General features: G+C 40.1%; 1 protein-coding gene across 1 annotated transcript; it reads left to right on the forward strand.

Moving 5' to 3' along the window:
• The first annotated feature begins 1,751 nt into the window (after positions 1-1,751).
• On the forward strand, positions 1,752-6,184 carry DYDC2 (DPY30 domain containing 2). The gene is made up of 3 exons (XM_033131028.1): positions 1,752-1,905; positions 2,250-2,369; positions 5,348-6,184. The coding sequence occupies exons 1-3, from the start codon at positions 1,759-1,761 to the stop codon at positions 5,537-5,539; spliced, it is 459 nt and encodes a 152-aa protein (XP_032986919.1). The 5' UTR covers positions 1,752-1,758; the 3' UTR covers positions 5,540-6,184.
• The last annotated feature ends 8,572 nt before the right edge of the window (positions 6,185-14,756 follow it).

Genomic DNA, 14,756 nt, shown 5'->3' on the forward strand with positions numbered 1-14,756 from the left:
GGGTGTGTGTCATGGGGCAGAGTCTAGAATCTGAGAGTGGGCAGCTGCTCCTAACTTCAGGTTAGCTTTTTCTTATATAGGAAAGGGGAAGTCGGTTAGGCAGGTTCGAGGGCTGACATCCTTCCTGGGGTCTGGTCTGTTTGAAGACAATGTTATCTCCGGACTGGGACGCGGCCATCGAGGCCTGGGACTTGAATGCGTCACCAGTAAAAACTGCGAGGGAGTTGTCAATTGGATTCCGGTGTCCGGGCACCTGAGGATTAAGAAATTGCCCTTTCCAGGTTGGGATTCTGTTGATTAAATGGATTAAGGAGGTATGGGTAGCCTTGAGAAAGGGAACAATCAGAGTTCTTCAGCTAATCAGTGAGGGGAGAAACAAGGAGAAAACAGCTGAATATCAGGATGGATCAAACTGCAAACAAAGTAAGTGTAATTACAGGTGGCTGGATAGTGAGCTATGCGGTAAGTTAAACTGCAAACTAGCTAAGTTTAACTACATTATTGATTCCCTAAATTTCACCCTTACAGATTGGATCTGAGACTTAATTAGTCACTTTATCATTAGCTCTTTTGGAGGTAAGATATGTAAACTTCAGGAACATGGGGTTGGTGAGGAATAGGCCAGATTTTAGGGCATTTCATATCACAATATTCCACTGTAATAGCTAATATTTATTAAGCACTTACTATATGCCAGGCTAAGTGCTTTAGATGCATTTATTATTTCCTTTAATCCTCATAATTACGAGGCACATACTTTCGTTCTTCTGTTCTCCAGATGAGAAAACCAAGGCTCACAGGAGCTGGTGACTTGCTGAAGATCACACAGCTAATTAAATGGCAGAAGCAGGAACTTGGTCTGTCTGATCCCAGAGTCTGTATTCATACTGCTGCACTACACTGCCTCTCCTCACTGTGGTCTAACGCAGGCTACACTGCCTCCAGCTCTTGAAATCTGAATAATAGTGAATCAGCTCAACCTAAAGTAGTTCCTTGCTTAAGCAGTAGAGTAGAATATGGTGTTTAGTGCTGGCAGAGCCCCGGACCAGCAGCAGCTACAATGCCCAGCATTTGCCATCCCTCTCCTCCCCAGGGCTTCTCAGTGGTCCCTTGTGAAATAAATAAGCCCATCTTATCTAGGTCACAGATGACTATAGCTCCTGACCTCACAAGAGCACAGCTTGCTGGGTGCTCAGCCCCTTCAGGACTCATGCCTTCTCAGTTATTTCCTCTCCACTCAAGGGTAGAAATGTGTGGGTAAGTGGAGGCCTTAGCCACCGTGAACCACCAATCTGTGAAGCTCCTGTCAGGCCTGATGACCCCTAGGACCTATTACTATCTGACCTAGGATAATTTCTCCCCTTGAGTGGAGAGGAAATAGCTGAGAAGGCACAGGTCCCAGAGGGGCTCTGAGCACCCAGCAAGCTGTGCTCTTGTGAGGTCGGGAGCTGCAGTCTCTATGACATAGGTGAGCTAGGCTTACTTATTTCACAAGGGACCACTGAGAAGCCCTGGGGAGGAGAGGGATGGCAAATGCTGGGCATTGTAGCTGCTGCTGGTCACGGGCTCTGCTAGGACAGCTGCACAGCTTTAGAAGAAAGTCCACTTGAGTGTAAGAGCTAGTGGTGTGTTTGTATTTATTTACTCTTTGGGGAAGGGTGGGATCCAGAAACGTCTCATGGAATGTGTTTATTTTTAAAATCAAATTAGATTTGTAAAATAGTGTGACTCTGTTTGGATATGTCCCAAGCCCACAGGATGGAAACTGACTACCTGAAGAGGTGCTTTGGAAATTGCCTGGCCCAGGGACTAGCAGAGGTGGCGAAGGTTCGGCCCAGTGACCCCATAGAGTACCTGGCTCACTGGCTTTATCATTACAGGGAAATCACTAAAGCGAAAGAAAAGGTAGGTGTGTATGCGCACTGGGTGGGTTAGGGGAGGGCTTTCCAGCTTTGCCAGAGTAATTTGAAATCCAAGGCAGGATTCTGGAGCTGTCCTGGGGAGTTTCTTGATTTATTCAGCTTGTGAGGGTAACTTAGGCCCTGATATGCTAGAAGGGCAGGAAGCCTGGGAGAGGCTAAAGAAGGAATCCAGCTCACAGGAGTGACAGAATTTGTGGGTTTGGAGCTACTAGCAGGCTAAAGCTAGTTACAAAAGCAGACTCAGGAAGCCTGATGGGCCTGAGGCCAGTCCCAGTGAGAGGGCCCCTTTGTACATGCTTCTGATTCAGCTTTGTCACATCTCCCCAGGATAGACAAGAGAAGATCCAGCTGAAGGAAGAGGATGACAGTAGACTCAAGGAAACCCAAATGGCAGAAATGCTGAAGCAAGAAGAGTGCCAGATTCAACAGAAGTGTGAAGTGTCACAGGTAGGAGAAGAAACCTAGCACACACATCCCAGTGATGGATTCTAGGTAGTCCACCGTCACCCTGATCACCATGCGAAACACACTGAGGCCCCCATTAGCCTACTTTTTCCTCCATGTTCATATGTTTCTATATAAGCCAATCTTATTGACACGACATGACAATCTTTGCCAATAAGATCATTGTCAATGAAAAAGAAAATGTTTAAAGGCAATTCCATTTTAGAGTTTAGGAAATACCTGTGATGTTACTGGTTTAAAGCAAATCAGATTTACAAATAATCTAATCTGTCACTTGGAACAAATATATTTTTATACAAGATCCTTTGAGCCCTTTACAAAAATTATTCAATATTTTTCAGAAACCAAATATGGTTATAAGTATATACTTCAGGTATATTATTTTATTTATTATATACTACTTACTTATTTATTATATGCTGTTTATTTATGCATCAAGCCATAGATGCCACCTCAGTGATGCTGTAATAGTGGTCATAAATTATTAACTTGGAATAGTTGGAGACAACTGAGCATTCATTGGTCTGACAGGCATACGTTTCCTATCCCGTAATTTTTGCCACAATCTTCTGATAAAGGAATCGTTTTGCGTTTCCTACAAAGGACGTGCTATCTGGATAGGGAATTGACTTACTGGGCTTGATATCTGACATCTTTATAACTATCACTATATCCCATGCATTAAAATCTTTAATGCAGTTTTATACAATTAACTAGCTTTTGCTAGTTTCCAAAGCCCACTTTGATGAGACATGAAAATATTAAGCTTATTTACATGTATACAAATATGCTCAGCTTTCCTCATAAACAAGTAATAGATTTTTTTAAGTCTGGATGTTTTATAAATAAATCAAAACAAAGATTGTTTCATACTATTGTTAGACAGTAGTCTAAGTGAGCCCTCCCTTCGGAATGTTCTTAGAATAGTTGTTGGGAGAGGGTAGAGGTGAGATCATTAGGCAAAACTTGGCATCACGTTGCTGCCCACTCAAATCCTTTTCTGACAACATACTGTACTGTTAATAGAAATAGAAATATATAAGGCAGGGAAAGACTCCCAAAACCCCACCCTGGTTTTCTGGTGCCCTTATTAAAGAAAGCTTTGTTCACATCAATATTTTTGAATTGTCCCTTTGTGTTGCACACTCAAGAGGTTTTATGTCCTCTGGCAATGTTCCTTAGCAAGAATCACACGAGTAAAATGTATGCTGTTCTTTGTCCAAGTGTGAGACAACGTCAGTTGTAAGGGAAGATGGAAAATGAGAGTCAGCGTGATGCCTGCACCGTGTGCAAGTGCTCAATTTTAAGAAAGAGTTCATGTCCGAGTTGTGGTTATGATTCCCTTTGTTAGAGGGAACTAGAACCCAACAGTGATCTAAAACAAAGCTGAATTTATTGCTTACTTGGCCAGGGAGAGCCGTGTCACTTAAGTGCAAGTTACTGTGCTAGTATAAACGGAAAGCTGGATAAAGGGCCAAGAGGTGGAGGTACATCCAGTTAGACAAGATTCTAAGTTCTGGTTTCTTGGTGGCTAAAAGTGAATTGCAAACTATTCCTTGCTATTGATCACCTTCAGATTCTGTGTCACTAGTGCTATAAAACCTGGTCTTAAACAGGCCCAGGATGGGTTGCAGAAGATTTCAGCAGACTTGATTTCGCTGACGGGCCTATATGCACATAGTCAAAGCTTTACAAGATTTTAAAAAATATCTTCGAACCACCATTGCTTGCATATACCTTACAAAGTCTTCGAGTCGCCCAGATTGAATACTACTGGTCCAGTGGATATGTCGAAAGAGGAGTAGAAATGAGCACTATGTTTGGTAGAGGTCATATCCAATTATAGCAATCAAAAAGGGATTCACAGAGGAGGTGACCTGTGAGTCAGACCTCGAAGAAAGCTGGCGTAAGTGGCCCTTGTCTTGGTTTCTCTACATTAAGCAGAGGCAGATTTGAGCAAGTAAACCATAATTCTGTTTCTAAATCTGAAAGCAATCCCTTTGTTTATAAAGATCTGAGCCATATAAATGTTTTAGAAATACATTTTTATAGAATTAGCACACATATATGCTGCATAGACTCACAGCACTTGAAGTTAGAGGGGTCTTAGAGGTTATGTGGGTAATCTTCACAGACCTCTCGGCAGTGCCCCACGGGGTCCACTGCAGAATGCTCTCCTGGGGCTTCTGGGCAAAGAGGGAGGTAGAGGTAGGTGTCCAGTAGAGTTTAAGCTCAAAGGATTCCAACCTCAACCGGGGACTGAAATTGCATGGACATTAGACTGCTTGTTATTGCTTCATAGGTCACTGAGACGATGTTTATTTTTCAATCTTTTTCCCTCTGTACCTCAGTTTGGATGATTTCTATTGATCTGTCTTCAAGTTTACTGACCCTTTCTTCTGCAATGTCTGATGCCCTATTTAGAGATTTGGTGAATTTTTTTTCATTTTGGATACTGTACTTTTCAATTCTAAAATTTCTATTTCCAATTTTTTTCTACTGATATACCCTTTCTTTTCACTCATTATGTTCATTTTTCTCCTTTAAACTTTTGAAAGTATTTGTAATAGCTGTTTTAAGTCTTTGTCTGCTAATTCCATCATCTTTGTCATTTTGGGGTCTCTTTCTATTAAGTGCTTTCTAGATTATGGTTCACATTTTCCTACTTCGTCACATGTCTAGTAATTATTATGTGGATGTTGAATATTGTAGATGATACTTTGTAGGAGTCTAGATTGTGTTTTCCTTTAACAGGTGTTGAGTTTTGTTCTGGCAAGCAGTTAAATTATTGCTGAGTTATCTTGATCCTATCAGATTTTTGTTTTATGCTTTGCTGGAGCATGTCTGTTTCCACTTTGTCTTTAGTCTTGGGTGTGAAAATGGCAATATTGTGTTCTTGCCATACCAAGTGTGTTTTAGACTCTGCTAATGACTTTTTTGCTTTTTTGTTCTCTATTTAGCCACTGATATCTATAGCTAGTTCCACAAAGACCATCTTCATGCAGGAGAACACAAAACCCCTTGAAAAGGAGGTCTTGAAGCAGGAATCTCTGCCAGGTACTTTCAATGTGCTTCCAGGAATGCCTCAACAGAATCCTTCTTCTGACTCATTTGGACAGACTGAGTGGAATGTTGAAACTCACAGGGAATAAATTACTAGGCTTTTCAGCGTGCAAGTGCTCCCAAATGCATCCTGGCTCCAAATCTCCTTCTTAGGTTATCAGAATCATTAGCATCATGATTCTAATGATGCTTCTGTCAAAGCTGCAAATCTAGAAAATGGCCATCTAAAAAAGCTCTTAAGTAAAGATGATCACTATGTGAATTAAACCAAGATTTGAGGGGCTGTGGAAGGGGAAGTGTCAGCAGGGACTCGCCACCCCAAGTCCTGTTGTGATAGCCATCAAAAATCCTTAATCATGTGAAAATTTGAACGAGTTACAGGATAAAATAAACTCATAATAAGGATTTAAAGTAAGTAAACAAACTGATGATACTTTTTCCTTTTGTTTTATCATTTTTTGGCACTAGACAGTGAAAACACAGTCATCTCATGTGTTCATTCTTACCTTGAGCTGAACTTTGCAGTCAGGCCCCTCAGAATGTTACACATGTCCTAGCGTGACCTGTACCACCGGCTATAGGTATTTTGAAACAGCTCTAGTGTCAGTAAAAGTCAAAGGTTTGAACATTTAAAAAATTTATTTTCTACATACAAATATTCAAATATAATATACGAGGTCTGACAATTAAGTGCGCTAACTTATTGCAATGATGTTGCTAACCTTTTTTTGACATCAGAGGGATTATTCATTATGAATTTGTAGCAACTGGACAAACAATTAACCAAGTTTACTATTTGGAAGTGCTAAAAAGGCTGCATGAAAAAATTAGACGACCTGAAATTTTCTCCAACGATTCATGGCTCTTGCATCACGACAATTCACCAGCTCACACGGCACTGTCTGTGAGGGAGTTTTTAGCCAGTAAACAAATAACTGTATTGCAACACTCTCCCTACTCACCTGCTCTGGCCCCCAATGACTTCTTTCTTTACCCAAACATAAAGAAAATATTGAAAGGAAGACATTTTGATGACATTCAGGACATCAAGTGTAATATGACAACAGCTCTGATGGCCATTCTAGAAAAACAGTTCCACAATTGCTTTGAAGGGTGAACTAGGCACTGGTGTCAGTGCATAGCTTCCCAAGGGGAGTATTTCAAAGGTGACCGTAGTGATATTTAGCAATGAGGGATGTAGCACTTTTCTAGGATGAGTTTGCGAACTTAACATCATTAGTCGTTAGAGAAATGCACATTAAAATCACAACGACACATCCTTACACATCTTTCAGAATGGCTAAAGTTAAAAAATAGTGACACCAGCAAATGCTGTCAAGGATGAGAACTAGATAACTTATACTTAGCTTGTGGAGAAGTAAAATTGTACACTTACTCTGGAAAATAGTTTGACAGTTTCTTTTAAAACTTAACACGCAATTGTTATATGAGCCAGCAGTTGTTCCCTTGGGCACTTGTCTCAGAAACATTAAAAACATGTTCACACATAAACCTGTATACAAGTGTTTATAAAAACTTTATTCAGAATAGGCAAAAACTGGAAATAACTCAGATATTCTTCAGTGGGAGAAGAGTTAAAGAAACTGTGGTACGTCCATACCATGGAATACTATTCCACTCAGCAATAAAAAGGAATGAACTATTGATACATGAACAACTTGGATGAATATGAAGGAAATTATGCTGAGTGGAAAAAGCTAATCCCAAAAGGTTACATATTATATGATTCCACTTATATATTAATATTAATAACATTCTTGAAATGACAAAGTTACAGAGATGGAGCCTAGATTAGTGATTGCCGAGGTTTAGGGAGAGGGTTTGGGGAAGGAAGGAGATGGATGTGGTTATAAGAAGGCAACAATAGGGATTCTTGTGATGAAACTATTTCTTATTTTGATTATGGTGGTGGATACACAAACCTATATATCTGAAAAACATTGCTTAGAATTAAATACACAGAGATACACAAATAAGTACAAGTAAACTGGGGAAATCTAAATCAGATTGGTGGATTTATCAATGTCAGTATCATAGTTCTATAGTTTTGCAAGACATTGCCATTTGGAGAAAGTAGGAGAAAGGGACATGGGATCTCTCTGTATTAGTTCATACAAATGCATGTAAATCTAAATTATCTTAAAACATTTGATGTTTTAGAAGTTGATAAAATTCTTTTTATTTTATTTTAATTTATTGGGGTGACAATTGTTAGTAAAATTACATAGATTTCAGGTGTACAATTCTGTATTACATCATCTATAAATCCCATTGTGTGTTCACCACCCGGAGTCAGTTCTCCTTCAATCACCATGTATTTGATCCCCCTTACCCTCATCTCCCACCCCCCACCCCCCTTACCCTCTGGTAACCACTAAACTATTGTCTGTGTCTATGAGTTTTTGTTTCTCATTTGTTTGTCTTGTTCTTTTGTTGTTTTTGGTTTATATAGAAGTTGATAAAATTCTTACCATATATACAGTCCATTTTCAAACAACCTCAATTATCCCAATAATGTACATCAGTTTTTATTATTTATTTTTAAAAGAAAATATTTTTAATAGCAACCACTTTTGCCAAATTGTCATCTGGAAAGGCTAGACTAATTTACATGTCAACATGAAAATAGCCATTTCTTTATACTCTTGCCACACTGAGCTAGTTATCTTTTATAGTAGAGATCTTTATATATATTCTGGATACTGAATCCTTATCAGATACATGTTTTGCAAACGCATTCTATTATAATCCCCATTTTACTGATGAAGAAACTGAGACACAAAGACGTTAGGTAGCCTGCTGGAGCCCATGTGGCTACAAGGGAGAGGGCCAGTGTTCAAATCCCAACAGTTTGGTTCCAAAGTGAGGTCTTGAACTCACTCATCAGTGGGGCTGTCAGAAAAGAAGCCCTGGGAATCAAATGGTTAAGGGCACTTGGCTCAGAACCCACTCCCAGTGGTTCTGGACAAACCAGTCATGCCTAGTTACCAGACTCACAGGTTTCACCGAGGGCTATCTTGCCCAGGAACTGAAAATGACAAAGTAAAATTACCAAGTCCCTCTTCCTTCCCCAGGGCAATGCCTGGAGGTCACTGCCAATGCATTGACCTGACAGATACATTCCCTCTAAAGGGAGCTAAATGCCTTCATTCAGGGTATAGTGTTTCTCATCTCTCTCTCTAAGGTGACTTTGTGTATCTCACCTCTGACCAACCTTGCGTTGCTCTTATTGAGCAACTGAGACTAAGCTGAAGAAAGACTATCTTATTTTCGTCATCTCCAAGGTAGTTCTTGTGGTTGGCAGCTCTCTCCACCTGTGCCGGCTACCGATTAAGGGCAGCTGTGATGGACAGGAGCGGTAAGAGGTTCAGTGCTGAGGACCTGGGAGACGCTCAACGGCCGCAGCAGGAGTCCAGTGCAGGGAGCGATGATGGCAGAAACGAAAGCAGGTGAAAGACACCACAAAGAGCATCTCAGACCAGGAGAACGGCATGTGCAAAGGCGTGCGGGCAGGAGGGAGTACTCACTAGACTGGAAGAACTTCCAGAGAGGCTCAGCAAGGAGAATCCACAGCGAGTGGGAGGGAGAAGTCTGGAATGGATCCCAGCTTTTACTTGTTCAGAGGGAAATTAAGGGGTCAAGTAAATTTACCCCAAAATATGCCTGATTTTGAAGAGACTGTAAAATTAGGACCATTCCCAAAGAGCTAGGACCTAGGATGGAGCACATCGTCCCCCAAAGCTTGTGTGCTCATCAGACGGCCTATATTTCCCTAAAGGGCACACAGAAATTCCCACTTACCACTCAAGTTCATTCCTCTACACGTATTTAAAGAGAAAAAAAAAAAGGCATAGTTAAAAAGGATTATCTCAGTTTTCAATGAAAATAATAATAATATCTGACTTGTGTTGGATGTGTAATGTTTGCCAGGCTCTCATTTAATTCTCACCGCCCTCCATGAGTTGGGCGCTTTTATAATGCCCATGTTACGGATGAGGAAACCAAGGTTCAGAGGTTAGTGGCTGGCCTAAGGTCAGATGGCCAGGAGGTGGCGCTCCAGGATGTCTGTCAGAAGCCCACACACTCTGCCAGGTGGTATTGCCTAATGCTTTCTAATAAAGGAAGTCTAATTCCCCTGTCCACATCCCTTTTGCTCTAAGTCAGTTACATTCTTTTTCTTACCTCTTAGATGAAATGGATTTTTCAAAGAGCTTTCAAATGATCTTTGTTATCCAGAAGCAGTTAAGCTCACTCATGCATATTTTATTGTCTTGATTATCCGCCAAAATTCACCGAGGCTCTAAGCATCTATAATCCCAAACAGGATACTTCAAAAATTCATGTTAGGTCTTTTAGAGACACCGTTATAACCATATAAGTGGTAAGTACATGTATTGAAGTTCTTCCCAATGACGGAGTAATATCTTCCAGTAAAAACATTCTTTTGAATAATTAGTACTGAGTGATATCATTCTTATATTTTTATGCAGATTGTAAATATTTTTTCAAAAGGTTGAATATCCTATGGGGAAATAGATCGCTTTTTTCTATCCTTAGAAAGGAAATAAGAGGAATGACTTTTGGGAAACAAATACAAAAGCTGTGATATCACAGCCAGGTATTTTTAGAATATGAGAATGAAATGGCTTATATCAACTAAAAAATGTAACTATAAGAAGATGCTTGTTAGCAAAGAAACACTAGCGAGTGATTTTCCTGGCAGGATTAAAATTTATGATTTGTATGAAGACAGTTTAGTGCTTGAGCCAACAGTTCCTCTGAGATTGCTTATAGCTAAGTCATACTGCATGTCTCATATTAGTAAAGGGAAGGTTCTCAGGGTCTTTCTGCTTTCATGTTCAAGTTCTATTTGTCAAGAAGAAACTTCATCTGATGTCTTTCAATAAAAGACAAGCCCAAATGTCATAGAAGAAAGAGAATCTCAGTAAGTGTTCCCAGAAAGCAGACCTTTGGAAACCACGGTGAGAAGTCATGCTGGCACTAGATAGGGTTTCTTGTGTCTACCGTCCTCTGGAGTCATGGTCAAAAGATACCCAATTCCAAAGAAATTATTAGAAAAGAAAGAGATTCTTCTGTTGCCATTGTCAAAAAGGATGACCTCCAGGAATAAAATTACAAAATCCAAAGTTATCACTGTCTGAAAATATCACACTTGTGGTTAAGTTTAGCCAAGGTGAAATGGAATAATCAAAAACATCAAGAGAAATACAGGTCACAGATAGGGGTTGTTAGGGCAAAAATTGCTGCACAAGAGGTACCAGAAAAGAAAGAGTCCACACATAATACTAAGAAGGAAGAAACGGATAAGAAATCATTGCCCCTTATGATGAAACCCAGTACTCTTTTCAGTCAGAATGCAATTATCCGTTCCCTCCAAAAAAAAGTTGCCACTAGGAACATATTCCAAGACCATAATGGGCCAGAATGAAAAATCTCCAGATCATTTGTCTAAAGAAACTATCAATGCAAATAGCTGAGGAGAAACGGCAAGAATTATCACCAGGGGAGATAAATTCTACAGGTGACCCTGGCCAAGAACCTTTCATGAATAATGACCAATAGAAAGCAACTTTATGAGTAAAGTTAGCCAGAGAAAATTCCTCACTATCACAATCAGTGCATAAAAGCAATATTTATGAGACTCTTCAAAAATAAGTTGCTGAGGGGGCCAGCCCGGTGGCCCAGGCGGTTGCAGCTCCGTGCTCCTAACTCCGAAGGCTGCCGGTTCGATTCCCACATGAGCCAGTGGGCTCTCAACCACAAGGTTACTGGTTCGACTCCCAGAAGGGATGGTGGGCTGCGCCCCTTGCAACTAGCAACAGCAACTGGACCTGGAGCTGAGCTGTGCCCTCCACAACTAAGATGGAAAGGACAACTTGAAGCTGAACGGCACCCTCCACAACTAAGATTGAAAGGACAACAACTTGACTTGGAAAAAAGTCCTGGAAGTACACACTGTTCCCCAATAAAGTCCTGTTCCCCTTCCCCAATAAAATCTTTAAAAAAAAAAGTTGCTGAATAAACAGATTCCATGAATAAAATTAGCCACGAAATAAGTAGTCCTTTGAAGACCTGAGATCCTTGGATAAAGCTATTCAAGACCAAAGCTCTTCAAAGCAATGCTTAAATATACCTATAAATATAACTATAATGTATATATTTAATTTATATGATTTTATTTATAATTTATGTAATTTTATTAAATATATATAATTTAATAAATATAAATGTATATATGTAAATATATATTGACTCATTGTATAGGAGCTCATTAAACAAAGGCTATAGGGGCAAATTTACTCAAGTGGCATCAGTGGATATCTCTTCCATGGACAAATGGGACTGGGACCCAATTCCCTAAACACTTTTTCAGGGATGTTACCACATAAAAAAGAGGTTAACCAGGACATGATTCCTCACACGTCTGTTCAGGAGCATTTGAGTCATATTCCACAGGGAAATTCCCCCAAAATTCTGGTCTGGAAGAAGCATTTCCAGTGCTACAGTTAGAAAAGAATTACCGAGAAAACGACTTGAGAAAGAGAAGCTTCCGCTAATAGTATTGGCCAGAACAGAATATGTTCAGAAAGTTTATAAAGAAAAATAACGCCTAACGATCAAGATGTTCACCACAAAACCTCAAAAGAGATCGACTCTGAAGGATGGCGTGTTGACTCGAGAAATGATAAAACTAAGCAAATCTTGAAATCAGGAGGAATTAAACCAATGTATGAGGGTAAGTCCCAGGACAGTTTCTGGAGATTACTCTTCAGGAGTAGAGAAAGGTTCTGTAGGGTAATGTTCCTGAGAACATGCCTCAGGCACACTGATACCTATCTCCAGATCCCTTCAAAACAAAATATCAAAAGAATTATCATTGTCATGGGTAAAACTACTAAATAAACAGCCCTAAAGAAAGAGCAAATTGCTCAGCAAATGTCACCACAGAAAATAGAATATAAGTCTAGTTAAATAATGCCATCTGGAGATAAAAAGTTTCAAGTATAAGATTAGTCAGGATAAAAATCTTCCAAGCAATTCTTTAGGAGAGGAAAAGTGATGAAGACTTTCAGCCAGGGGGCCGCCCCCTCCCGCCCCACCTCCGCCCCCTCAAATGCTGTCAGAAAAATCTATGGAGAGAGTCCAACTCAGTGAAATTCCCTGGCAAACACTATCCAAAGGAAGAAAATCTTTTGAGAAGGATAAACAAGGCCAAATGTCTCATGACTCAGGAGTAGTTTAAAGCAAGGCTGAGCTGGCACTGAGCTCACAATGCCATTTGCATGTAGCCCACCGGGAAGAAGTGCTCTGCTTTCTCTCCTGCAGAAATTACCTCTCCTGCGGTCCGTTCTGTTATCTCAATTCATCTCTTTTCAGGAAAAACAGGTAACCATGGTAAAGTAAATCTAGACCACACAGTCCCACAGATGTCATCTTGTAGTGCAAACTCTGTTGTCAGTGTGGCCCAAGCTAGTCTTACGAAGTCTCCCGTCAGTATTCTTGACCCCTTTCCAGATAGCCATGATGGCGTGAAGATTTTCTCCACCTCAAATTTAATTTGCTTGTTTTCAGTGCCTCAAAAATACAGTAGTCTCTTCTTATCCATGGGGGATATATTCCAAGACCCTTAGTGGATGCCTGAAACTGCAGAGAGTATCGAACCCTGTATATACTATGCTCCTCCCTACATGTACGAGTATAATACATACCTATAATAAAGTTTAATTTATACATTAGGCACAGTAAGAGAGTAACACCTGTAACTAATAATTAAATAGGACAATTATAACAACATACTGAATAAAAGTTATGTGAACGGCTTTGGGGTCATTATTAAGTAAAACAAGGGTGACTTGAACAGAAGGACAATCAATCTGATAACCAAGAGGAACAGGCAGGGAGCACGTACAGTGTAGATACGCTGGACAAAGGGATGATTCACGCCCTGGTCAGGACAGAGCAGAGCGGGATGGTGAGAGTTCATCACGCCACTCAGAATGAAATGCAATTTAAAACTGATGAATTATTTATTTCTGCAATTTTCCATTTAATATTTTTGAACCACAGTTGACTGAGGGTAACCAAAATCACAGAAAGTGAAACCACAGATAAGGGGAACCTAATCTTTTCAAGTTTTCACAAGAGACAACTCCAGACAAAGATTAACAAAGACTATATATCTCAGCAAACAAAAATGAAAGTCAAATCATCAAAGAATGAGGTGAATGAGGATGAAATTACCCAAGGAATGATTCCCACAGACCTTCCTTTGGAATGTAATGAAGTTCCCGAAGTGTTTCTGCCCTCAGAGACAAGTCAGCAGCTGAGACGGGATGGTTACCAAACTGCCTCTCCAGAAGAGATGAATGTTGAAAGTAAAGCCGGTGAATAGACACTACTGAGAAGAAATAAAAGAATCCAAGCACACTTCACGAGGGTTTCATCACAAGAGTCAAGTTCCCTGGAGGCTATTCAATTAATCAAAATTGAATTGCTCCTGATATTCCCCAATCTGAGTCCAATTCCTCTAAAGAGTTTATTTTATGGGTAACCATACATTTCCCACCATGGTTAAGTGATATTCTTTAGACATGAGTAACGATGGTGAAATGATCTAAGAAGCTATTTCTCAAGAGATTATCAACCAAAAATATAAAAAATGTTTCATGTCTAAAGATGCATCAAATACTTCAGAAACTCCAGAAATGAAAAGAAAATGATTATATGGGTAACTAATGGATAAATGAGAGGAGTGTATCCACTTCATTCAATGAAGAATGGAGACAAAAGTAAAGAATTGACAAGATTGTCAATTTCAACTTGATTTTTCCCATTAGTGAATTGTTATTCAATTATAAAGCAAGTAGCATAACATAAGGATTAAGAGCAAGAATTTTGGCTTCAGCAAACCTGGGTGCAAATCCAAGTCCTGGCACATGTCGTGGTGAGGAATTAACTAACCCCTGGTCATTCACGAAAGGTGAAAGCATTCACAGACTCTACTACAAAGGAAGTTTTTATTGAAGTTAGGGCACAGAGAGAATGCCCGTGGCAGTGCCCAAAGATGATTGCTGCCACAGGTTGTAAGAAGAGAAACACCAGCGGGGGGTGGGGGGGTGTGTCATGGGGCAGAGTCGGGTCTGAGAGTGGGCAGCTGCACCTAACTTCAGATTAGCTTTTTCTTATATAGGAAAGGGGGAGTCGGTTAGGCAGGTTTGAGGGCTGACATCCTTCCTGGGGTCTGGTCTGTTTGAAGATGATATC

The sequence above is a fragment of the Rhinolophus ferrumequinum genome, chromosome 16 (genome assembly GCF_004115265.2).
Source record: "Rhinolophus ferrumequinum isolate MPI-CBG mRhiFer1 chromosome 16, mRhiFer1_v1.p, whole genome shotgun sequence".
NCBI lineage: Eukaryota > Metazoa > Chordata > Mammalia > Chiroptera > Rhinolophidae > Rhinolophus > Rhinolophus ferrumequinum.